The sequence below is a fragment of the Tenrec ecaudatus genome, chromosome 12, assembly GCF_050624435.1.
Source record: "Tenrec ecaudatus isolate mTenEca1 chromosome 12, mTenEca1.hap1, whole genome shotgun sequence".
Lineage (NCBI taxonomy): Eukaryota > Metazoa > Chordata > Mammalia > Afrosoricida > Tenrecidae > Tenrec > Tenrec ecaudatus.
Genome location: NC_134541.1, coordinates 100,146,139 through 100,172,983, shown reverse-complemented (window position 1 = coordinate 100,172,983; position 26,845 = coordinate 100,146,139). Strand labels below are relative to the sequence as shown.

General features: G+C 50.7%; 1 protein-coding gene across 1 annotated transcript in view; it reads left to right on the top strand.

Moving 5' to 3' along the window:
* Positions 1-26,845, top strand: part of SNX29 (sorting nexin 29) — a 499,345-nt gene that overhangs the window by 275,101 nt on the left and 197,399 nt on the right. The window contains exon 15 of the mRNA XM_075564274.1: positions 5,551-5,654. Coding sequence (XP_075420389.1) covers positions 5,551-5,654 — 104 coding nt within the window. The remainder of the gene's footprint in view (positions 1-5,550; positions 5,655-26,845) is intronic.

Sequence of the window (26,845 nt, the reverse complement as noted above, 5' to 3'; positions counted from 1 at the left end):
TGTATCGGCCCATCAGCCTTGAATTGTCACTTTTACGAATGTTGTCCATTTGGGGTCAGATTATCATCTTTGTAATCCCAGTCTTATTTGCAGTAGCCTGTCGAGCAGTTCCAGTGAATAGTTAAAGATACTGTGCTCATTTTCTCTGGGGGTAGCGGTGGGTCCGTGGTAGGGTTCTGGCCTTTCATGTGGGAGATCCAGGTTCAGTTCCTGGCAGTGCACCTCATCTGCAACTAACACCCATGTGTTCCTGGAGCCTTGTGGGTTGCTATGGCGTGGAACAGGCTTCACCATGAGTGTGGGCCACTTCATGGCAGGGAACAACAGCAGTGGTTAATTATTGCTGCAAAACAATTAACTGACCTCACAGTTTCTCTCCTTAGCACAACTAATGTTAGTCATGCCACAGTCTCTGGGATGAGAAGCCAGGCGTGGCTTAGCTAGAGGCCTCTGGTTCCGGGTGTTCCACAAGGCTGTAGTCTGGGTGCCAGCTGCAGCTCACTCACCTGGGGCATGCCGGCTTCCACTCACACGACTGTGGGCACCCCTCAGCGTCCTTGCTGCCACATGAGTCTCCACCGGGCACTCCATCAGCGAGGGAGCAAGGGAGGTCACCTAAGACTGAAGTACCAGCCCTTTCAAACTTTGTTTGTGGGGGCTGGTACATCCAGAATTCTCATTCATTCTGTTCCTGAGAGGTGAGTCAGGGGTGGACATTCCACAGGGCTCATGCCTTGAGCCCCAGGAGGTGGGCCGGGGGACTGTCCTAGAAGTGTGAGAAAGAGGTAGGATCAGTTTTCTGTTCTACTAGTGAACATAAGACTGAAGTTTCTGAAATGCTTGTTAAAACCTAGGAGCTGAACTCCAGCCATACGGGGTCAGTGTGTTGTAGAGACAGCCAACCAACTAGTTTCCAAGAGCCCTCTTCTAAATTCACGATTGTCGGGGGCCTGTCCCCCAGCCTTGAAGGTCAGAAGGCTTATTCCTGCCTCCTCCAGTGTAGGAGACTGAGGATTCTTCTTAAACACACAAACAAGAGGCCCGGCGCGGCAGGGCATCGCTAGCACAGCTTGATTTCCAAGGCGATGTGCAGAGCCCCCCCAGCAGACAGCCAGTCTCCTCCTGTAGGGGGAGCAAAGACCAGGAGGTCACGCAGAGAGGACAGAGGCAGACTAGGGCCTTAGAGATACACATTTGGACATTCCGTCAACTCTGAAAATGCCACAGCCTGTGGAAACAGAACTTGCCAGAGAAGGCAGGCACGCGTTGTTGGCTTCCCCCCATCCCAAGAGGCAGCCAAGAACTTGAGGGACCTTGAAAAACAAAGCGGTCCCATAGAGCTCTGGCTCTCATTGCCGTCATTTGAGGGGACACCAGGCTCTGCTAGCCAGCCCCGCCCACCGCCAGGCTGAGGACCCCTGCCACTTCTCCCTGTCCTGCCCTGCCCTGCCCTGCTTGCTCAGAGAGGCCCTCTCTTGCCTACCCAGCTCCCCCCAGGTCCATTCTAAGTGCCTCTGCCTTTCAAAGGCTGCTGGTCATGGTTCCAAAGCAAAACATAGGTTGTCTTTGTTAAATTAATGAATAGCACGTGGCTTTATAGTAGAGGACGTGACACTTCCAGCCACCAGTTTCTTCTCTTTCCCACTGCAAAGAAATAACTTGGCAGATTAAAAAAAAAAAAAAAAGATTCCTCACATCCGTCTCTGAGTTAACATGTTCTTGTTTACCGCCGCTTGCTGATCTCCCAGCTCGAGGTCTGGTCCTTTGGCTTGGACCTGTAGGAGGGGAAGCATGATTCTCATCCTCACCCCAGCCCCTGTCCACCTTCCTGCGACCGCCATGGCCTTGTTGGGGTTAGATCAATGTTCAGCGGCTTAGCTTTTATTGTAGTGAGAACGCTATCCACAGCTGAACTGTGAGGTTCACAATTAGTTTGTTTCCCTCCTGTACAGCTTTATTATTTCTCTGAAGGTAATGATCATGTTAAGGTGGTCCAGATGGTTAAGACACTTAATCGCTAACCAAAAGGTTGGAGGTTCACGCCCACCCGGAGGTGCTTTGGTAAAAAGGCCTTATGAGCTGCTTCCAAAAATCTAGCTATCGAAAACCTGGTGGAGTGCCGTCCCGCCCTGGCTTGCATGAGTCAAAGTCCTGTTGGCCATGGGAAGCAATCTTTTTTTGTGTTTGGTTTTTGTTTTAAATGTGCTGTAAGGGGACTTCAAAAAGTTTTTGGGAATGGTCCATTGTCTCTTAATTCTCATTTTTCTAAAAGAACTTTTGGCAGTGCCCTCATCTGCACTCATCGTCAGCTTTAAGTGCCCGCTTAGCACGTCCCTGTGGGGCTCCGGTCCGCTGTACCTCGAGGCAGCCTCTCCTGAAGGCTCTGCCACCAGCACAATAGCTTGGCCACTCTGTGGGTCCGTCTTCTGACTCTCTTTAGCATTTTAAAAAACAGCAGCTTTGTTGGGATATGATTTGAATGGCATGCAATTCACCCCTTTCTTCACTTTTTGTTGGATATTCACAAAGTTGGACAACCCTTTCTATTTGGTTCCAGAATATTTTCATCTCACCCTGGAAAAGAAGCCCTGTACCCACTAGCATTCACTCCACCCCTCCCTCCCCTTAGCCAATAGCAACTACTAATCTACTGGCTGGCTGTCGGGGTTTGCCTCTTCCTTAGAGTTCATGTCAATAGAATCCGGTAATGTGTGACCGTGGGTGTCTGGCTCATTCCACTCACTCACATGTTTTCAAGCACATCCACGTTGCAGTCGGGTGGCGCATTGTTCCGCTCATCGTCCATCCATGATGATTTGGATTACTTGCATGTGTTGTTAGGAATACTTTTCTAGCGCTCTTTATTGTTTGGTCCTTATTTCCTTGGATCCTGGAACTTCTCTTCAGATCACTGCCTTGCTCTGGGCGAAAGGTACATTTCTTTGGAGTGTTCCAACTCCAAAGGTCTTCATGTTACTTTCCGTGGGTGGATGGGGTCTAGGTTGGAAACAATTTTCCCTCAGGCATCGACATTCCGTAGCTCCCAGTGTTGCTGTTTGGAAATTATATGCATTCTAATTGTTGATTCTTTCTGTCGTGTCTGTCTCCACTGCAGAAGTCTGCACCTCATCCTTGTTGTCCTGTTCTAAGATTTCCCTAAGATTTCCTGAGGAGTACCTCCATCTGGATCACTTTGTCCACTCATTGAATTCTCAATCTCAACTCTTGTCAGTTGGCTCTGGGACATTTCTCACCATCCTTTTACTTTCCGAAGGAGCATTTTGGTTAGTGTTCTCCAGGGGTTCTTCTTCTGTTTAAAAATGTTCTAGTCTTTTTCAGGCCTGCAGGGTCACTCCCCCTCCCCCTTCCAATGGGAACGTCAGTGATCGTTTGCTTTTGAAGAGTTCTTAGTCTCACTTTCCTCCGAGTGGCTTGCCTGTCTATGTTTGGCTCCTATCTTTCTTCTTGGATGCTTGTCTTAATGTAAGGGGGCTTCTGCCTGTCTAATCAGGCATCGATGTGACGCATGAAAGGACTGATCATCATAAGCACTGTGAACTTTTACTGCGGGCTTCTTGGGGCGGGGGTGATGTGGCTGAGTCATAACACTGGGGTTCCCTCCACCAGGTCTCTTTCAGGACCTTTCTCCTCAGGGTTCATCTTCAAAGGTAATATTTTTTTCAGGCTCCTGCATGGAGGTCTATGTTGGAGGCTTGCTGTTCTGGGGAAAGAACTAAAAAATTCAGGAGTGTGGTATTTTTAGCTCTCTATTTTACTCACAGGGGCAGTTCTACTCTGTCCCATAGGGTCGCTATGAATCGGCATCGACTCAATGGCCGGGAGATTGGTTTTCATGCCAAGAGGAGCAGTGCTCATCTTTAACTCCACAGACCTGCTGTTTCATCTTCTCTAGAGAATACCTCCTAGCCTTTTGCTCACTGCTTCTTGAGCAGACTTTTCTTCTCTTGATCTGTAGCCTCATGCTCACTCTCCCTTTCCAGAGATTGCTTGGGCTAGAACTTTCTCGCCCTCGTACAAGTTGTTCCATTTTTGTCAGCTTGTGTTTGGGAGTTGCCACTTGGAGCTGAGAATGAAGTTCTCCCTGGGCTGGCAGGTTAGTTGCCAGCCATCTACCTGGTTCTCAGTTTCAACACTCTCCGGGCCTGCTTCCTCCCCAGTCTCGTTCTCTTGAAGGGTGATGCCTTTCGGAAGACTTTTAAAATTGGCATTTCAAGGAACTTTGAGAGGATGGGAACACAAATCCGTGTGTTAAGTCTGTCAACTTTCACTGGAAGCCCTTTTCCAGGCTCTTTCTTCGAATGCTTTTTTCAGGTCACTGGCGGTTGTTGGCTGGCTCCCCACAGAAGTGGCAGGAAGCACATCCCCACTGAGATGGTGAAAACAGCAGACCCTGGCCTGTCACTCCGGGAGCCCCTGCTGCGTACACAGGCCCTAGCAGCTGCAGCCCCTTAGAGACCTTCGGCTCAGCCTCGCTCCCTTCCACCACCCGCCTTGTCTTTCAATGGCCGGCTGGCCAGCCCCTGGAGAGCTAGCCTTCCCAGCTTGTTTTCCATGCACTTCCTCTTTGCCATCTCCTTAAGGCTGATAAGGGCAACCAGGAGTTCCATCTCACAGAAAACCCATGTGGGTGCCTGATTTGAGAGTTGGGTGATGCATACCTGTAAAACACCCCTAGAGCCAGGGCTGCGGGTATGTTCTTTCCCGGTCTGGAAACAGTTACGACTTTCTTTGGAACTATGGGGCGCATTCCCAACGGTCTTTTCTTTGCCCTCTCCTACACAGTAGGCATCTCTATGCTTAAGAGTCGGCACAACATCCGTGGGTAGCTGCTCTCATCTGGTAGCCAGTCTCAAAGATGGCCTTGCCCTGCCATTGTATGTGGGCTTCAGAGAAAACAAGCCTTTCTGCTCCTCTGTAAAGAGTCACACAGTCTTAGAGACCCACGGGAGCATTCAACCCTGTCTTATAGGGTCCTTATGAGTCAGAATCAATTCAATGTCTGTGAGTTCTTTGTGTGTGTGTGTGGGGGGGGTAGGGGTTAGTTTTTCTGGAGGCTACTAGATATCATCCTCATTAGCGTTTACAAATGCCCATCCTTATTGTCCTTCTTGCAGTCAGACCCCCCACTACCACTTTCCATCAGGCTGTGGTGGGCAATACCTTACAGCCAGTTGCCAACTCAGGGCAGTGCCAGGCACCTGAGCAGAGCTGCATGGTGCAGGGTTCGCAGTGGCTTCTCTCTCAGGAGCAGTCACCAGGCCTCACTTGGAGGTGTGTCTGCAGCTGAACACCTCAGCCACTCACACCTCCCAGCAACTTAGGCAGTGGTAGGACTGCCCTCGTTTGTACAGCACCTCATTTCATGTTGTCGTACTTGGAGAAAGTGGGACAGTGTTGACATGATTAGGAAAATTGTTTCTTATGAACATTGTACTCTGTGGAGAAGCCTTTGGAAGGGAATTTTTTGAGAGAGAGAAAAAATTTTGATCACTGTTTAAATTTTGATGGAGTGCCTTTGTTTTTCTCTAGTGGTGCCGAACCTTTGGAATGTTGATGAAGTCACAGCCACCGAGCAGAAGCCAGGAGAAGTGGCGGAGGAGCTAGCGAGCTCCTACGAAAGGAAGCTCATCGAGGTAAGGGGCCGAGTCTGGGAGGCCGGGGCCTCCTGCGAGGGTGCTCCTGCCACGTAGCCGGCCTGCCACAGGCCCAGCCGGGGCCACACAGGGGCTAGTACACAGCAGCCCTCCTCCCTGCAGACCCAGCCAAGCCGAACAGAACACCTGGGAATCACTGAACTGGCTGAGTGGAAGGAAGAACTGGTTTTTTTTGTTTGTTTGTTTTCCAGGGGAGAGCGCAAACGCAGTCCCCCACTACCACAAAGAACTGGTTTTTTGAGATTGTACCTAATGTTTGGCACTCGTGTGTTGTTAGGGGCTGGTGAGTTCGTTCCGTTCTGACTCATAGCGCCCCAAGGTCCTCTGAGCGTTGTGATGTTTGAGCCAGTGTCACAACCACTGTGTCAGCCCATCTCCTGGAGGGCCTTCCTCCTTTCCGTTGCTCCTTGACTCCACTGGTCCACTGGCCAACATGTCCAAAGTGCATGAGACAGCACCTCGCCTCCCGTGCCCCTAAGGACCACTCTGGCTGTACTTCTTCCGGGCGTGACTTCATGGATTTTTTTGGCAGTCATGGTACTTCCAATAGTCTTCACCAGCGCCATCATTCAACTGACCAATTCTTCAGTCTTCCTTCCTCAGTGTCCAACTTTCACTTGCGTAGGAATTGACTGAAAACGCCATGGCGTGGGTCAGGTGCTCCTCATGAGTCAGGAAATAGGAACGAAAACAAAAATGCGTAGTGTTAAAGATCAAAGAAATGCAACCTTAGACTTGAAGACGAGATGACTAGAAATAGAGAATGTGCCGTACAATTTTGTGCTGATAAATTGGAAAATGCAAATAAGATGATCTAGTTTCTAGGCTAACACCCACCACTAACATTCAATGAAAATGCGGCACCCGCCCGGGAAGAGGGAAAACCGTAGGAGAAAATTCTGCAAGTAATAACCACACAAGTCTGGGCAGTTTCTCAGGTCATTTCCTGACAAGCCTCTTGCTCTTGGTGCTTCTTGTAGGGTAATTCCAGAGATCTGTCCATCTGGGTTCATTTTGAAAAGCGTCCATTCCAAAAAATTACCACCTCAGCTCCAACGGAGTCCTATGGTGTTAGTGTTACACGGCACACACACACACACACACACACACACACACACACACACACACTGTCCAAGTCTTCTCTGACGAAGACGCGTCGCTCCTCTATGCCTGGCCTACCACCATGTTCAGAGGCAGAAGCCTTTGAAGACGAACTCCTGCCCTCACTTTTAACCTGTTTGTTCAGGTTCCTGAGTGAACTCTTAAGAAGGGAGGTGACTTCAGCAGCTCCTTGAGTTCTAATCTAGATGACCTCTAAGGGAGGGGGGCTGGGAGGGGGGGCAAGCTGAGGCTCCTTAGGTACATGCTGGGAAAGTAAAATAGCTATAGAATTGTGGGGTGGGAGCTGGTTTTCGTGCCAGGGTGCTGGCTGCTAGTTCATTCCCTGCAAGGCAGTGAGAAGGGGGAGGCGCCCAGACTAGGACAACCTGGGTGTGTGTCCCTGTCCCCGGGGTGGACTCAGTCCCCGGGAGGCCAGGACCATATGCCCTTTCATGTGTGTACAGTGGCTACATGGAGCCATTTAGCAGCAGATGGGCTGTGCTAAGTAGCCCCTGTGTGTACGTATTTTATGACCTGGGACATCTCCTGGTGGCTGAATCAGGGCTTAAACTGTGAACTGGAAAGGGCAGGAGGCCTCCAGGTACGTGGCTGGAAGCGTAGGGTCTGCTCCTGGCAGGCAAGCCAGGACTAGAACTTGTCAGTTTGGGTGCCGATTCTACAAGCATGCACATTCCTGGACAGGAATTCCGAGGACCTGGCATTCTTTTACCCAAGGCCCAGGACAGATGACCTTGGGAGATGGGGACTGTACCACCGACCTGGGCTAAGAAGTGGCACCGGAGGCCATTTGCTCAGTGGCAGGGCCCATTGGCCCGGCATTGAGATGTACAGTCAGTGTTCCAACTTGGACCCTGATTCTCTCTTGGAGGTTTTTCTGGATGTTTCTAGTAAACTACATTTTAGCTAAGGTTAGAACCTATTTTTGTTGACTTGCAACCTTTTTAAGTGGCCCATAAAGGGCCCTGGAAGCACAGTAATTAAAGTACACAGCCGGCAACCAGGAGTGCAGCAGTTCGAACCCACCAGCAGCTCTGAAGAAGAAAGATGAGGCAGTCTGCGTCTGTAAAGATGGACTGCCTTGGAAACCCTCTGAGGCAAGGCAGTTCTACTCTGTCATGTAGGGTGCTTGCATCTTAATCAACTCGCAGGTGTGGCTTTGGACCAGGCGATGTGGTTTCCCTTTACCTCCCCTACTATTGCTGCTTGCAAGTATGTGACACCTTCCTTGACAGCCCATCCTGGCCATAGCACCGATTCCTGATGGCGTGTGTCGCCAACCTGCTCCTATGCATCAGCGTTGCTGTGAGTCCTGCCTCCCACAAACAAATCTCTACTGTCCTCCTCATGGCAGAGCTCTCTCAGCTAGCTCTTGATCGATTTCCCAAAATATTGGGTGCTAATTGTCTACTGACTGAGTGTAAGTTAATCCCCGAATTTTTGCTCAGGGGTGAAATAAATGGTATATTAGCGACTTATTCTCATTATAATGGTAGTTACTATTAATGGAAATGCATGCTCACACATTGAGCTGGTAAAAAATACCTTCATAACCGTGCGCTGTAGATAACTGTGAATGTGATCCTCATCTTAATAAATCGGAGCCGCTCCTCAAGCAGCTGGTGCCTGGGGAGCACACTTAACACCAGCCCTGGCTTCATGCGTCGCTACCAGCAGCTACAGTGTGCACCGGGCACCTTTGTACATCACTCCGGCACTCCGGCCTAGATGTAGACCCAGGGAATGACAATGGTAAGAGAGGGGTGCTGTTGGCCGTCACACGATGCTGAGCAGGCTGAAACCAGGGTCTCCCTCACCTCGTGGTAATGGGAAGCACTTCACTCAGCAAGTGAAACTGGGCAGTTTGTTTCTTGAAAGTATTCACGGAAGTTGATGAAATTCTCTTTGATAGAGGGAATGGGTATAATTCCCACTGAAGTGTGACTAACCACTCAGGTTGGACCTCCAGGGAATTCTGACTCTCTTCACATCTCTCACCTGAAATGTGAAAACCTGTACAAGAGTAGACGGAGCCTCTGTGCCCAATGGCTCAGTTTCGACAGTTGGTAGCTCGTGTCCAGTCCTGCTTCACGTGGACCCTGTTCGAGTGCCCTAATAGCCTCCCACAGTACTTTGAAGAAAATCACAGGTTTTATATAATTTCATTTCTCAGTATGTCAGAATCTGTCTGAAGGATAAGGGCTCTCAAGCAAAACAACATAACCACTAGACCATGTTCACAATTGAAAAGAACCCCCGAATGAGACCCACTGCCTTGGGTTCCCACAGAGTCTGTAAAGGTGTGCCAAACACTGGGGGCTTATCCCTGCTCTCAGATCTGGAGGCTGGCATGCAAGTTCAGGGAGCTGGCAGGACCCCGCTTCCCATGCAGTCCTCTGATGGCTCAGGTCCTCCTTGCCTTGTGGTGGCATAACGCCTGGCTTCACCCCCAATTTCCCACGCTGTGGTCCTCTGTATCTGCGGCGGCATGTCTTCTGTTGATATCATGACGCTGGTTCTATCTATTGTCGCGTGACTCTGTGTTAACTAACTCCAACTTCCAAACTCAGTGCTGTCAGGCAATGCTGACTCATCGTGACCCTGTAGGACAGAGAAGAACTATCCCCATGGATTTCTGAGACAGTAACCCTTTATGGGAATAGAAAACCTTCCCCTTCTTTGATGGAACGGTGGGTAGTTTTGAACTGATAACTTTGCAGTTGTCACCCCAACGCATATTCTACTATGCCACGAGGGCTCCTTATATGAACTAACTGCAGGTCCCTCCCCTGCAGGCACGGGGGTGGAGGGGGGAGTGTAGATCTTCATAGCACTCATGCGAGGCCCCATGGACCTCAGGCTGGACTGTCAGGGAGAAGAGCTTCTCTGAACAGAAGACCTTTGTGGGGACCCCTTGCTTACTCTTCCCCCTCCTCAGTTCACGGAACCTTGGCATCTAATTTGTAAACGAAGGCTCAACCACTGGTCTTTTCTGCCTCTGAAACCTGCTTTCACTTGGCTCCGTGTCAGGTCAGCATCAGACAGAGCCGTCTCACAGCTCACAGCCACGCCGGCCCTTAGAAGTGTCAGAATCTGGCTGCGACCTGGGCAGCCACAACCTTGGAAGTTTCACGAGTGTAACAGTTTTCAGGATTCCAGTGGAGCCCTGGTGGCACAGTGGTTACACATTGGGCTATTAACTTCAAGGATAGCAGTTTGAAACCACCAGCCACTCCTTAGCCTAAATGGGACTTTTTATTCCCATAAAGAGTGACAGTCTCAGAAACTCCCATAGAATTGCTTTGCGTCTGCATCAAGTCAATGGCAGTGAATTTGGTTTGGGTTTGGTCAAGTAGATGTAAAATGTGGAAAGTAAGAAACACTTGATCTGTATATATTGGCCAGCCTTCCCCCTTCTGACCTTTCCACACCACTCTTTGTTACATGATTTTATTTGGAGGCTTTCGTGTAAAATATACTTTGGACTGAAGAATCTAATGAGGCCTCATAGTCTCAGTAATCAACTTCCAGCGTCATCCTCCTGTGGCCAATATGCCATCATCCATGTGCTCATCTCTTCTCCAGCTTCCCACTGCATTTTGCATGTCATTGTTCTCATCCCTAGCTATCGGAATGTACCTATAAACCAGTTTTTATCGTGAAGTCGGTGGCGTTTTACCTTTCAGATGATCAGCTTTGCTTTTACCAGTTGAAAAGACGTATCAAACCCTCATTCCTAGAAGGTTTGTGAACCATTACTGTTGCTGGGTGCTGTTGAGTTAGTTCCGACTCGTAGCGACCCATGTGCAGTGGAATGAAGGATCACCCACTCCTGCACCAGCCTCACAATTGTTCTTATGTTTGAGCCCATCGATGCCACCACTGTGCCAGTCCATGTTGTTGTGAGCTGCCATTGACTTGGTTCTGACCCACAGCGATCCTGTGCACAACAGAACGAAACACTGCCCGGCCCTGCACCTTCCGCACAATTGTTCCGCTGCCCTAGCCCACTGTTGCCATCATGGTGTCCATCCATCTGGTCGGGGGTTTCCTCCTTTTCCCTGCCCCTCCACTTTACCAAGCATGTGGCCCTTCTCCAGGGATTTGTCTGTCCTGACAACATGTCCAAAGTATATGAGACGAAGTCTTTTTTTTTTTTTAACTTTTCTAAAAATCATTTTACTGGGGCCCCATACAACTCTCTGTGTGCGTCTCTTTTGTTTTTTTTTTATTAGGGGCTCATACAACTCTTATCACAGTCCATACATGCATCAATTGTGTCAAGCACATTTGTACATTCATTGCCCTCATCATTCTCAGAGCATCTGCTCTCCACTTGAGACGAAGTCTAGCCTCTAGTGTGCACTCTGGCCGTACTTCTTCCAATTAGACCGGCTTGCCCTTTTAGCAGTCCATGGCACTTTCAGTATTCTTCTCCAGAACCACTTATATGCCTTTATTCAATGCCAAACTTAAAAAAAATCATTTTATTAGGGGCTCATACAACTCTTATCACAATCCATACACACAATTTATACATTCATTGCCCTCAAAACATTTGCTCTCCACTTAAGCCCCTGGCATCAGCTTCTCATTTTTCCCCTCCTTCCCCCCTCCCCCTCCCTCATGCACCCCTTATAATTTATAAATTATTATTTTGTCATATCTTGTATTGTCCGATGTCTCCCTTTACCCACTTTTCTGTTGTCCGTCCCCCAGGGAGGGGATCACATGTAGATCCTTGTAATCAGTTCCCCCTTTACAACCCACCCTCCCTCCACCCTCCCAGTATCGCCACCCTCACCACTGGTCCTGAAGGGATCATCCGCCCTGGATTCCCTGTGTTTCCAGTTCCTATCTGTACCAGTGTACATCCTCTGGTCTAGCCAGATTTGTGAGGTAGAATTAGGATCCTGATAGTAGGGGGGAAGTAGCATTTAGGAATTAGAGGAAAGTTGTATGTTTCATCATTGCTACAGTGTACTCTGATTGGCTCATCTGTCCGCGAACTTTCCGTGAGGTGATGTCCAATTGCCTACAGTTGGGCTTTGGGTCTCCACTCTGTACTTCCTCTCATTCATAATGATATGATTTTTTTTCTGATGATGCCTGAGACCTGATCCCTTTGACACCTCATGATTGCACAGGCTGGTGTGCTTCTTCCATGTGGGCTTTGTTGCTTCTGAGCTAGATGGCCGCTTGTTACCTTCAAGCCTTTCAGACCCCAGACACTATATCTTTTGATAGCTGGGCACCATCAGCTTTCTTCACCACATTTGCTTATGGGCATATTTGTCTTCAGTGATCGTGTTGGAAAGGTGTGCATTATGGATTGCCAGTTTAATAGAACAAAGTGTTCTTGCATTGAGGGAGTACTTGATTCCAATGTCCATCTGCTACCTTAATACTAAACCTATAAATATATGCACATATATCTATTTCCCCATCCTCATATATTAATATATTTACATGCCTTTATTTGAACCTCTATAAATACCCTTTGCCTCCCAGCTCTTTCCTCTATTTCCTTTGACTTTCCTCTTATCTCACTATTATGCTCAGTCTTCATTTGGGTTTCAGTAATTCCTCTTAATTACATTGCCCTTGATTAAGCCCTGCCAGGCCTCCTACACCCTCCTCACCAGTGATTTGGATCGCTCGTTGTTCCCTTGTCCCTGGGTTTGTTAACACCACTTCCTTTCCCCTCACTTCCCCCTTTCCCATGTCCCCCATGGAACTGTCTGTTCCGTTGTTTTCTCCTCCAGATTGTTTATCCAGCCTATTTTATTTAGACAGACCTGCCGAGATAATAACATGCACAAAAACAAGACAGAGCAAAACCAAGTAACAAAACAAAACAACAACAAGCCAATGACAAAAAGAGAACAAAACAATACAAAACACAATAAGAAATAAAAGCTTGTAGTTAGTTCAAGGGCTGTTGGCCTTTAAGAGTGTTTTCCAGTGGAGTCTGTTGGGTGCCAAGCCCTGGCCCCAAAGTCTATTTTTGGTATTCCCTGGGGATATTCCCTGGGGACTTCGTTGCTCTGTTCCCCGTGCTGTTCTGTTTTGCCTCAGTGTGGTGGGATCAGATCAGGTGGAATTTCCAAACTGTGTCTCCAGTGTTGTTCCCTGTTGGGCTATGGGTCAGTGAAGGATGTCGTGTCTCACAGTGGGGCCGGCCATGTGGTCCTCTATGTGCATTGGCTGCTCTGAGCAGGAACATTGTCTTCAAGGCCTGGTGGGCCAGGATGTGCTCCACTCTCTCTTCCTTCCCCTTCCTCTGCTCCCGTGTGTGCTCTGATCAGACATGTCCCTCTCCCGGAGCTACAGCTTTAGTGCCGTCCTCTGAAGAAAATTCTTCTGGGGAGAGGAGCAGGTGTCTCCGTAGTTGGGATTTGGGCTGGCCCCTTAATGTCCAACTTTCACACTCGTGTGAGGTGATTTAAACATCCATCAAAATGACCTCCTTGCTTTCAGCACTCTGAAGGGCTCTTGTACTGCAGACTATTAATGCATCTTGTCTCCCGTTCTCTTGACTGCTGCTTCTGTGTCCATTGATTGTGGATTCAAGCAAGACAAAAGCCTTGACAACTTCAGTGCCAATCCAGCACTCTTAAAACAAACGTCATCTCATTGCGCCTCAGATTTGGAATTATTTCTTAATCTCCATTGTCCAGTGAGTGTTCAGCTGTCCAGTGGTTGTTTTGTGTAGCTATCCATGTAAGGCCTACCCTTGCGATTCGCTGCTGGCTCTAAGTCTCTGTTCCTGTCGGTTCTCCTTTCTGTCCCTTTCCTTCTCTTTCCGGCGGTTGTTTCCAGAGAACTTCTCCCATGATGAGACTGTCTGCTCCCAGGAAGAGCTGCAGTCTGGGAAGTTCTACTCTGTCCTGTAAGGTCGTTGTGAGTTGGAGTCAACCTGATGGCAGTGGGTGGGCGGGGATGTGTTTGCTGCTGTATGACCCAGGAGGCTTCTGGTGACATTTGCTTAAAGGAAAGCTGCTCACTCCATTCTAGGCCCTGGGCTTGTCTCCGTTGATGCTCGTGGGATCCTTGCAGGAGGTGCTGTTGTGCTGGGGGGGGGGGCGCTGAGGCATGGAGCTGAGAGACCACCTGCCCACAGTCCATGGCTACCCTGTGTAGAGCCAACGTGTGACCTAGCTACCTGACTCTGGTCTTCACTTTGCCCACTACCCCTGTGGCCTTCTCTGTGCCCAGCCAGACTAGGATTCAGGCCCTCTTCCCAGTGAGCTCTCCCCCAGCCTGAGAGGAGTCGGAGTGATGTAAGCAGTGATTGGCATGTTAGCTATTAGCTTGTCAAGCCTAAGGGTATTATCAAACGGTTCAGGATGGCGAATGAAAATAACTTCTAGCTGAAAGGCACAGTTCCTGACGTCAGCGCAGTGGTCTGACACCGACAAACCCCGTGTGCTTGTGGAATAGACAGGCTGGTCTCTGCTGCTCTTGTGGTGAGCTCAGTGCTGACGTGAATGCCCCAGTCAAGCAGGAAGAGAAGACCCCACTGCTGGCAACCTCCTTTCTCCCCTTGCCACCTCACCTGTTCAGTCACCAATGCCAGCAGCCTCCGGCTTGGAGCACCTGGGTCTGATCACGCCCCAGACCTGCTGGCCCCTGGCCTGGCCGAGCTGTTGGACTCTCTCTCCTCAAGGATCTTTGCTTTGTCCCCATTTCACAGCCCACGGGTCCTCCCTTGGTGGCATGAGCGAGTGGCCCCGAGCTGTGTGGAGCTGTATGAGCTGGGGTCTGCCTGCAGCATGTGGATAGAGTTAAAAATGACCCCAGAAGCCCGTCTGTGAGTCTGCTCTGCTCTTGACCTCGCAGGGAACCTGCAGACCCATCTCTGACCTCGCACAGCCCCCTGGCTGTTTCCCCTTTGCAAGTCAATTGTGAGCTTATTGGCTGCAAGAATCCTTACCAGCCTTTTACCTCCCGTGTCTTTTATTCTTCTCAGAAGAATCTTGGGCATTCATAAGTGCTTTTGAGGGATCCAGTCAAAGGGAAACACACACACACACACACACACACACACACACACACACCCCACCCCCAAACCAGCTAAGTGCTTTTGAGGGACCCAGTCAAAGGGGGAAACACACACACACACCACCCCCAAACCAGCTAAGTGCTTTTGAGGGACCCAGTCAAAGGGGTAAACACACACACACACACACACACACACACACACACACACCAACCAACCAAACCAGCTGGGTGATGCTTCTTCTTAAGCTCTCCAGAAGTTCACCTTTGCCTTCGGGCTCATCCAAACATGGGAAGGGCCTTCAAAAAGTTCATGGTCACTTCTATGGTCTTTTTGTTCCATTTCCTACTGGTGTTTTGGAGCTCCTGGTAGTCCACGTCGACCCTTTCTTAATGGCTTCTCTGGATTTATCGCTCTGAGTTGGATTTTACCCCCCAGTGCACCATGGTTTCACCCACTAGGTCTTTGCATGGGTTGGGGACCCTCCTGAAGCCCCACTGACTTCCGGCCTTTGGCTCTCATCCCAGAGCCTCCCCTGCTCCCTCCTCCGCAGCCCTGAAGTCTGGGCTCAGTGACCCAGCTGCTCTTGTGGTGGCCCTGGGTCCCCTCGCCAAGTCTCAGCAGTGTGTCACCTGTTCTGCTTTCTTGTGGGTGTTGTCTTTGCCCCAGCTGATCCCCAGGACCCTCCCCTGTAAGTCCATGACAGGGGCTGCTGAGCCCGAGCACCAAGCATGCTCCCTGGAAGCCAGTTGTGGCTGCCAGACACCTGACAGTGGCGGAGACATGCTATGTATAGCCATGCCGTTTTCTCAATCCCGGGCACGCAGCATTGGTGTACTTCCTGGTCTCCCTGCGGTGTAGTGATTGTGCGTTGAGCTGTTAACCGCAAAGTCATCCGTTCGAAATCACCAGCCACTCCATGGGAGAAAGACGGGGTTTTCCACTCCTGTTATGAGTTATGGTCTTGGAAACTCACAGGGGTAGCCCCATCCTCTCCTACAGGTTTGATATGAGTCGGTATTGACACGACAGCAGTGAGTTTGGTTTTAGTTTTTGGTTGCCTTGGTAGGTTGGGACCATGTCTGGCCAATGGACCCAAAGTAGCAATGATGGGGTTCACTCAAGGCTGAGATGTGGAAAGTTGGAGTGACGATCCATGTCCCCGTGGCCCCTGGTACCTTGTGTCCCTTGTGGATGCCATTAGGTACTCTCCTGGCATTCTGCCTGCTGCAGACTTCCGGAGAAGCTCTAAGGCCCCCAGATTCCCAGCACTGCCTTCCTGGGGGCAAGAACCAGAAAGAGCAGTCCTCGGGTCAAGGTAAAACCTGGCCTGTAGGTGTGGCTGCCTCTTGGCATGTGAGCTCTGGCACCAGCCTCCTGTTTCTCTACCCTTGCTCCTCCTGTTTCTGGGGGGCACATTCTCAGCAGGCTTTCTGCTCACCGGCACCGGATGGCCATCTACTGGGTTCTTCTGGGTTCATGCTGAGAGGACAAAGCACGTGCCTGTCTCACCCTTCCTGGAAGAAGCCTTGGGTTTCCTCTGATGGCCCAGCTCAGGCAGAGGGAAGGACCCCTCAGACATGGGATATGAAGGTTGGGCAGAAGAATTGCTGCAAGAAGGGCAAATGGATGTCATGGAGGTCCATTTTGTGCCCGGTAAACGCTTGAGTGATTGAATGAATGAGTGCCCAGTCATTTTCCATTGATGGCTAAGCCCTCTTACCTGCCCTAAAGGTCTCCCAGTCTCCTAGCATTACCTCATAGAACAGGAGTCTTTCCACCTTGTCAGCAGTGAATGGAACAAAGGAAGGAACAGGAGGAGGGGAGGGAATGGACTGAGATCTGGTGGGCAGGGCATGGCTTATTTGGAGCATCTCCAAGAGGACGTCACAGAAGCCTTTACATCTAAGGGGTTTTGAGGTAGCATAAGAATTTGCTAGCCAGCCAGGGTAGGGAAAGGCATTCCTGATTGCCGGAACAGAATGTGTGAGGGCATGTCAAAGCAGATGCCTGGTGTGAAGTGAAACGAAGTATCTTCTGAAGTGTGGCTTGTCAATCCGGTGAGAGCAGTGGTCCTGGACCTGTGGGTCGAGACTCCGTTGGGGATTGAACAACCCTTTCACAGGGGTTGCCCAATTCATAACAGTAGCAAAATGAAAATAATTTTATGGCTTGCGGGGGGGGGGAGCCTGGTCACCACCACACAAGGAACTGTATTAAAGGGTCACGGCATTAGGAAGGTTGAGAACCACTGGGTTAGAATGTCTCAGATCACAGGTGCTACAGATACCAACGCTGGACCAGGGGTCCTCAAACTTTTTAAACAGGGGGCCAGTTCATTGTCCCTCAGACCCATTGGAGGGCCGGACTATAGTTTAAAATAAAACAATGAACAAATTCCTATGCACACTGCACATATCTTATTTTGAAGTAAAAAACAAATGGGGCAAAAACACCTGGCAGGCCGGATAAATGTCCTCTGCAGGCCGCATGTGGCCCGCGGGCCGTAGCTTGAGGACGCCTGCCTCTATGGAGCTGTGGTGGTATCGTGGGTTATAAGCTGGGCTGCTGACTGCCAGGTCAGCTGCTCGAACCCCCCAGCCACTCAGCAGGATGAAGAAGAGGCTATCTGAACCCGTGAAGATATATAGACCCCTGAAACCAAAAGAGGCAGCAGCCCTGCCCTGTCCTTTAAGGTCCCCGTGTTTTGGAACCAACACAATGGTAGTGGGCTGGCTGGTTGGTTGTTTCTCTTTGATTCCCCCTGACCCAGGTGCACACATGACATGGCACCACCCACCTCTGGCCCCTTCCCCTGCTGTCTGACCTCCAGCTACCCATTCCTGATCCACTTAAGAGGGTTGACTGTGCCAGGCCAGCCACTAGTGGTGGGCGACGGCTGGTTCTTGAAAGTTCCCTGCCCCCAGATCTAAGGGTCAATGGCAGAAGCGTACTGCCTGAGCATGTGCCTCGCTGGCTTGAGTGTGATTGAGAAGAAGCTTACAAAGAGCATTGCCTGCGGGCACCCTGTCATTTTAGAAATGGCCCTTGGTAGGTGGCAGTCAGACTGGAAACTGCTTCTAATAGCTCGACGCTTTTGCTTGTTTTACGTAAAGGATCTGGAGCCTTCCGTCGCCTGTCTGCTTTTCCCTCTGCGAGGCCGAGACACAGCACACGAGTTAGGCTTGCAGGAAGTAGCTCTTTGATTCGCTTTGCCCAGCCTGTAAGTCGGAGTGACTGCTAATTTCCGCCTGAGACTCTGTGTGGACCACGTAGTGGCTTCACCACAGGGCCACGTTTACCTGGAAGGGGTGCCCTATATGAGTGAATTATTTATGATGGATTCATATCACCGATCCCACTTAGTAAGCACCTACTATGTGTCCCTGAGGGCTGCAAATAGTTTGCTCTTGACTCATAACTGCAAGGTTGGTGGTTCAGACCTGGCCTGCGGCACGCGCAGAGGCAAGGCCCAGTGCCCTGCCTCTGTAAACATGACAGCCTGGGGTGCGTGGGCAGCCCTGAGCCGTGATGCAGGAGGTCACCGTGGGTCTGAGGTGACTAGATGGCAGTGGCCTGGGTTTTGTGTTTACATGTCAAACAGTGGACAGGGGTAGTTCTGTGGTCAGGCTCTACACCCACACCCCAGGTAAGGAAGACCGGGATCAACTCCCAGCCGGCAGGTCTCAAGTCAGCAACCACCACCTGTCAGTGATGTCGCTGAGCTTCTAGACCAGGATAGACTAGGAAGTAAGGCCTGCCCACCTGCTTCTGAAAGCCCTTTGTGACACAGAGTCCTGTCTTACTGTGTGCGGGTTGACATGAGTCAGGGCCTGGTGCCATGGCAACTAGTAAGAGCAGCAGCTCCCAGCCCCTCATCCTCACATGCAGCAGGAGGGGCTGCCCCGGGCCTGTTCCTCCAGAGGGTGGGGAACACGTCTGTAGCCACACAGCCCCGTTTCTGACGTGCGTCACCCCCAGCTTTGCCCCCTGTCTGCTTCCGGGCCTGGCCGTCTCCTTTCTGCATGAGGACTCTCCCAAAGCTTGAACTGGGCTTGAAGTCAGAGTTGGAGCTCCTTTGGAGTGCTGTAGCTTTGTCTGATTGGTTTACAGAAAGCATTCTGCCCTCTTTTATTGGTTGATTTTGAGACAGTCCCTTTTGGGCAGCTGCAGCTGTCTCAGTCCTTGTGAAGGTCTTGGCCAGGCCGACCAGCACTGCCCAGGCCCTCGCCTGTGAACATCCTCATGCAGAATCCTCACGCTCACTCTGCGCGTCAATGCACCGTCTTCCGTTTTAGAGAGGAGCAAACTGAGGTTGGCGAGCGTACTCATTGTTAGGCAGGGTTCTCTAGAGAAACAAACCCAGGATATATCCTGATTTTGTTTCATAACATATATATTATGGAGATATATATAAGAATAGGTTTTGTTATTTTTTTTAAGAGTAGGTTTATACAGCGAGAAGGAATACAGACGGGTTCACACAGCATGACAGAGAGCTCTATCCAGCTCCTTTTCATGGGGCAGTTAATATATTGAAGGTTCTTCCAACTGCCCCTGGCCCACCAGTCTGAGGCTGGGGAAGCAGGCAGTAGGAAGATGAGCTGCCGAGATGGTAGCAGAGACCAGTAGCTCAGTACAGTGATGCAGGCCACCGTGGAGCCTCACGGTGTAGCAATGCGAAGTGGCGGGAGGTGGGGCCTCTGGAGCAGTGGCTACGTGACCCACGACAGTCCAGGGGCTGGCCTGGCCCATCTGTGGCACCACATGTGGAGTGGCAGGGCCGCTAACTCAGGCAGCTTTCTGGTCCAACCACCAGGGAGAAAGAGGAAGGGACTGGCCTTGGAGAGCCCTTGATTTCAGGTGCACCTCCAAAAGAGGTCATCAACTGCAACCTGAGAGACAGGCTAAACTCTACCCTCATGTTCCTACGGGGGCCATGTTGCCACAGAACCCTAACAATCACACTGATGTTCAATGACAGCAGTGCTGCATGTCAGATTTCAGACCCAAAGCTCAAGACCCCTCTTGTTGGATTAGGCCAGAGATGGTGTCTGGGTGAGAGGCAGCCAATCTCCACGCTGGTTCTGTCACCTCTCCTCCGTGGCGGCTTCGCTCTCCTCCTCTGTCCCCGAGGAGCACTCTTCTAGAAAACGCAGCCATACAGCATCTGTATATCCAGTGGGGAGTTGTCTGCATCCCTTCCCGCCCCAGCCTTCTCCCTGGGGAGGGGAACATTTGCCTGCTAGAGGCAGTGTCCAGTGTCCCTCCTGAGTTGGCAGCCCTGGGTCCTACTGTATGCTCTGTAGGAGCCGGTAAGAATGGCCAGGCTCATGGAGGCTTTGTGGCCAGCATTACAGCCATCAGAATGTGTCCCCCCTGCCCTGATCCTTACCTCCCATGGTAAGGACCCGGGCCCCTGGAATCACCCCCTGGGCCTGCCGGGCAGCCCCCTAGAACCTCCTTCTGTCACTGGACGGAGGACAGCTTGCTCCAGCACGGGAACTGCTCCAGACCTCTCCGACACTGCACCCCGGACCTGACACCAGCAGGCGCCCAGGAGAAGGCCTGCTTGCCCTCTTCCATCCTCTCTGCCTGTGCTGGGACTGGTTTTCCCGGGATGACAAACCCTGGGGCTTCGTCCTTTAGGGACCCTATACCCCACTACAGTTCAGTGAGGCGGCAGGCATCTTACATCTTATTTAAGCACAGTCTGAGATCATTCCCCATCCCCACCCCTAGCCTGGTTGTTCACATCTGTCCCCATCTTGTCTGACTGTGGAAGCTGGAAAACTTCTGCATGCCATGTCGCCCCACCCCCTCTCTAAAACACACACACACACACACACACACACACACACACACTTTCCTGGGTGGCTAATTCCTTCCCATCAGCATCCTCTTTCCTGCAGCTTCCGTTGACGAAGGTAGGTGTTCTATCTGGAATGCCAAGCTGGGAGCTGACTGCGTGTCTCCCGACTCGCTCGACACGACTCACAGGTTCCATTTTCAGTACCAGGGACTCAGCAACTGTCAGCTCTCTCCTATGGCAACAAAGTTCACGGAACTTTCCAGACGCCTCTATTCATTCTGCTGTGGGCCTGAAATGAGCCCTGGTGATCCTCTCCCCATCACGCGTACCTTCTGGGGGTGCAGAGCCGGCCGTTTTGAACAGCATTGTGGTAGAGAAGGGAGGAAGGCTTCGGCAAACCTTGGAGCGTTCCTTCTGGGAAGACCGCCTTTTCTTAGCCCTCTCTTCACTCCCAGGCGCCTGGGACAAGGCTCCACTGCCAGCAAGCCCCCTGGCCCCACTGCCCTGCCCCTCAGCAGAATGTGCTTCCGGAAGTGGCCCGTCCCTGCAATGGGACACGTACAGCCGAGTCTCCCTTTGTGAAGACTACTGGCTGGAAATGCAAAAACATTAACCTTTTTTATCTTCCTGAAAAAACCATTTCTGCCTTTGGCAGTAAAATGCATCTGGAATTAATGGGAGCCCCCTCCTCTCTGGCTCAGGAGGAGGCAGGCTATCAGCCACTCTGTAAACAGCCTCACCACCATGCCTGGCAGTTTGAGGCTTGAGCTGCTTTGATGGCTGATAGTTGAGAGCTGAGTGGTGGTCAATTTGGATGAAAAGCGATAAAGTCTAGCGGAGTAAATTGGCTTTCAGTAGTTAGAATGCTGTTTTGCATATGAAATTGGCATTTTGTGCCAATGGCTCTTATGTAGCTGGGAAAAGTAAATTTTCTGGCAAGTTTTGACACTCAGACTTTTAACCCTCTCTCGCTTTTTGTACTGTACCTCACAGTGTGTGGAGCGTGGGCCACGGCAGTATTTCTTCTGCTGCGAAAGCCCTGTGATTGATTATATATTACCTCTGACTGTACCGAAGCATAAGGTTTCCAGGGGCTCCCTCCTCCTGGGTGGGCAGTTGAGCCCTTCCTCATGGTCTGTGCTTAGTCTGGAAGCTCCGCGGACACCTGGTCACTTTGGGTAACCCTGCTGGTGACATAGCATCCAGCACCACACAGACGCCCATCGTACTGGCAGCCAAGTGGGGAGAAGCTGGAGTGTGTGAGGAAGACTGTGGCATCAGGATTGGAGAGGACACGCTCTTGCTTCCTGTAGGTGAAGAGGGCTTGGAGGCCTTGCTGATGAAGAATAGGGATTCTAGCCTTCCGTGTGGGTTGCAGCTCATTGTAAGGAAGGCCAAACCCCTCAAAACTAAGAGCATAACAACACGATCACATCCTAAAATCCTCAGCCCACTGTTCTTTGTTGCTCCCCACAACCCTCCCAGAGTGGTGGTGGTGGCTGCCACCGCGCTGATTCTAGCCATCGTGACCTATGCACAACAGAAAGGAACACTGCCCGGTCCCGTGCCCACGCTCACGTTTGTACCTGTGCCGGCGCCAGTCCACTCTTGTGTCAATCCTTTCTGTGTCACTGCTCCTCCACGTACTAACCGTGTCCCTCCGGACACCATGTCCACAGTACCCGAGATGAAGTCTCGCCATCCTTGCCTCTAAGGAGCACTCTGGCTGTACTTCTTCCACGACCGATTTCTTTGATGTTTTAGCAGTCGATGGCACTTTCAATATTCTTCCCCGCCACCGCGATCCAAACACATCAATTCGTCTTGATTCAGTATCCAGCTTTCAGTGAGGTGACTGAAGATAACCATGGCTGGTGTGAGGCACGCAAGCCAACATTCTCCCTTTTCAATACTCTAAGGAGGTCTTGTGCAGCAGATTCACCTAATCAGCTTGTCTTTGGATCTCTTGACTGCTGCTTCCCAGAGCATTGATTGTGGATCCCAGCAAGACAAGCCCTTGACAACTCTGATCTTGTCTCAGTGCAGCATGCTCTTGGTTACCTGTTGGTCCAGTGTGAGAAGTTTGTCTTCCTTACATTGAGTTGCAGTCCATCTTGTGGGCTGTACTCCTTGATCTTCATTAACATGTGCCTCACGTCCTCTTCATGTTCAGCAAGTAAGGTGGTATCATCTGCATATTGCAGTTTGTGGAGAATTCTTCCTCCAATTCTGATTCCACCCTCTCCTTTATATAATCTATCTTCTCTGGTGATTTGCTCCGCATGCAGATTGAATAAGAGAGGATGCAACCCTGACACACACCTTTCTTGATTTTAAACCATGTAACATTCCCTGTTCTCTTTGCACAACTGCCTCTTGATCCATATACAAGTTCTGCATGCGCACAACGAAGTGTCCTGGAATTCCTGTTCTCCACAGTTCCTTCTGATCCACACAGTGAAATGCCTGGGCACAGTCAAGATAGGGTAGCAGAAAAGCATTCCTAGAGCGCCCTAGGCAGTCTGAAAACAAACGCGAGCAACTGTGTTTCACTGAAGTTTTCTTTATAATACAGGCAGTGGGCCAGATGGGGTCTGCGGGCTAGTGTCTGCTCTAGCTGGTCCTTCATGATGGCGATGGTGCATAGCGTGCTCTTGGGGCAGCTGCTGTCTGCAAGTGTCTGGCGCTGGCTGGGCAGTGTGCACATTTAATGCTTCTAAGTATTTCAGTGTCGCACAAACAGGAACCGTGCCACTCTACAGCGGAGCAAAGAGAGGCACAGCTTGGCCTCAGTGACTTCTTCGGTATCCAGGCTCTCCACCTCAGCACTGTTGATGCGTTGGGTGCTGTCCTTCCTGTGCATGGTTACAGGATGTTGGTGACATCACAGTCCCTGCCCATTAGGCGCCATCAGCATCCCCAGCCCCTCTCAGTTGTCAGATCCAAAGATGTCTCCAGATATTGCCAGGTGTCCTCTTGGGACACTCCCCCTCAGTTGAGAACTCCTGGTGTAAAGGCATCTCACCCTGAATGAGACGCAGCAGACCCCTGGGCTTTATTTTTGCTGACTTTTAATCCAAGCCTGTTCTTCCACAGTTTTTGTTTGTTTCTTCCACATTTTTCTCCAACCTTGTAAATAGCATTACCTGTCCCCCAGGTCTCCCTGTGTGTCATGATCTCTGTGACACTGACCCTGAGACATCTCCAGGCTCCCACACAGTGCCTCCCCCCTGGCCAATCCACTGCCGTACCATCATGACCCAGATGTCACAGGCTCAAGCCATCTCCTTTACACCCCCTGGGGGCAGGGGGTGGGGATGTTCCGACTAGCAGGCTCGGCTGGTGCCTGCGAAGGCCTGGTGATGTTCTTCAGAAAAGCCAGCCATGGAAAACCCACGTAGCGCAGTTATGCTCTGACACACAAGCTGTGTTTTCAACACGACGGTTGTTGGGAAACCATCTAGTTTGTGTCCTTGTTGACTTCTTTACTGCTGGTCTCCTCTCTCGAATGCAAACTCCCAAAGGAGTGGTATCTTCTCCACCACGCCCCACGCTGGGAGAATGCGCAACTTCGTACAGCAGAGGCACTAAGTAACCCTGCAGCAAGCTTTGGGCTGCTTAACCACGAGATTGGTGGGTTAAGCTCATCAGCTGCCACACAGGAGAAAGAGGAGGCCGTCTGCCCCATACAGGGTCACTGTAGGTCAGAATGTGCTCAGGGGCAGTGGGCTTGCTTGCTCTGTTGTGATTCTAAGTAGCTCTTGGGACAGGCCCTCAGGGGTGACCGTCACTGTAAGGAGGCCTTGCAGAGAGTCCAGTGATTGGTTTTACCCGAATGGGATTCCTGTGCCCACATCCTCATGAGTATACTTGGAAAGTGCACATTTCCTCTCTTATCTTAACCGGCTCTTGGTTACTATCAATCATAGTGTGGTGTTCAAAGGTCCCTGGGAGCCAGATAAATACTTACTTACAGGATGATTATTTTAAAAAAGAATTTGATCAAGGAGTTGATATTGATCCTATGCAAAAGAAAGAATTGGCTTAGGATTTATTCTCTCTCGACTCACAAGGTAGAAGATTACCCAGTGTACATGGTACTGTGTTGGAATCTAGGCAGCATGTGACACACACACACACACACACACACACACACACACACCATTGATCTGGGCCAGGGGTTCGCAGACTCCGGATGCTGGGCAGACAGAGAATGTGTTGGACCACTCAGGCCTCGTGGTCTTCACAGCCACTTCTCATCTGGCCAGGTAGCCCCAAAGCAGTTGTAGACAAACGCTGCTAACAAATAGCTCATCAGCGGCTCTTTGCCACACAAAACAACAACGACAAACAACCCAGAAAGACATTTATAAGAAGCAATTTAAAAAAACAAAACAAAACACCCCAAAACATCAAAATGAACCTGTACGTGCAGTTGACAGGAGACATGGTGGCTGGGTGGTACTGCTCAGATTTGGATGTTTGGGGTGTAACACCAATGGTCGGAAGCACTCATGTAGGCACAGGCTTTGTGGAGGACAGCACAGTGTCTGGGTGCCGTAAGGCACCTGGAAAGAAATCTCACCAGTCTCCCATTTTCTAAAAGCCTTCAGAGTTCATGAGGATCCATTCTGGGCCCTTGCAAATCAGAATCAAAGGCAATTTAACTAACTCTGTGCTGGACCAGGTTGAACTACAGAAACAAATTCAGAGACACTCATATATGTATAAGAAAGAACATTATATCAAAGGGTAATTGTATATCAAGGAAATATCCTAGCCCAGTCCAGATCAAGTCCCTAAGTATGATATTAGCCTGTAAGTCTGATACTAGTCCATACATTCCAGGCAGCACATGCAATGATGCACAATGCAGGAAGATCAGAAGCCAGCAGTGCAAAAAGTCTTGTGGATCCAGTGGCGGTGGAAGTGTCTGAGAGCAGACGCAGGTTCCCCCATGGCTCCTCCAGCTCTCCAGGTGTGCCTCTTGACGCAGGTCTCCACTGCATGGCTCGCTCTGGTCTCAGCGTGGCTCCACGTGGCTTGTCAACAGGAAGGCAAAGCAGAGAGAGTGTGGTCTGCCTCCAGGGAGAAAGAGAGGAAGTTCCCAGAATCCTCATGAGAAGGCCATGCCCACAAGGAGGCCTCATCAGACTGTGACCTGATGGGCAGGCTAGATGCCGCCCCTATCCTTATTTATCACGTTGACATGCAATTATATGATTACCACACTGCATTTGCTCATGTCACTAGGAATAAAAGTAAGATCCATTCATTAAAAGCTAGCTCACTGCCATTGCGTCGATGTTGACTCACAGTGGCCCTGTGGGACAGTAGATCTGCCCCTGTGAGCACAGGGGAAGAAAACCCCGTCTTTCTCTCGAGAAGTGCCTGGTGGTCTCTAACTGCTGACCCTGCAGATGGCAGCCCACCATGTAACCACTGCAGCACCGTGGCTCCTTGTGTTAGAAATTGCTGGCTGGTGAACATTGCGGGTGTGGCCTGCAGTGCTGTCCACAGGCAGCTGAGGCCATGTAGCCTGACGCTTTGGGGTCGGTTGACAGCATTTTATTTCCTAGTGTAGGTACCGTCAAGGGCGGGTGGGTGTTTCGTGTCACACAACATGCACACCAGGAGTGTGGAGAGCTTTTCAGAGCCGGGACCATCTCTCTGAAGCGTCCTAGAACTGGCCTGTACCGAGCCACCATGCAGCCATGGCTGCTTGCTGAGGAGCGCCATTCCCAAGCACGTGGCTCTTGCTCCCCACAGGGCATTAGACTTCCTACTGACTCCACAGGCCTTGAAAGGCTCTGGCCTGCCTGCAGTCAGCAACGAAGAGTGCAACCTCGGGAAGGGTCCGAACTGTACCAGCTGGAAGTTGATTTTCAGGGAGGGGCACCCATAGCCTCCTGACTGAAGGTCCTGCGGTCTGCCCATGTTGTGAGTCTGGACGCTAGACCCTTTTGTCCTTGAGTCAAGCTAGATCACACACAGGTCCAAGCTGCTTTTAAAGCCTCTCACTGCACTGCTGCTTCCCATTCAGCCCTCAGCCGGTATTGGAGGCTGAGGACCAGCCCACAGACGGGTCCTTTTTACCTTCCAAGAGTAAATATTGTGTATATACACCTGGCCACCGGGCTCCTGGGGTAGTGGGTTACACAGTGGACTGCAAGGTCAGCAGTTTGAATCCACCCGCAGCTCCGCAGGAGACAGATAAGACTTTCTACTCTGGGAAGA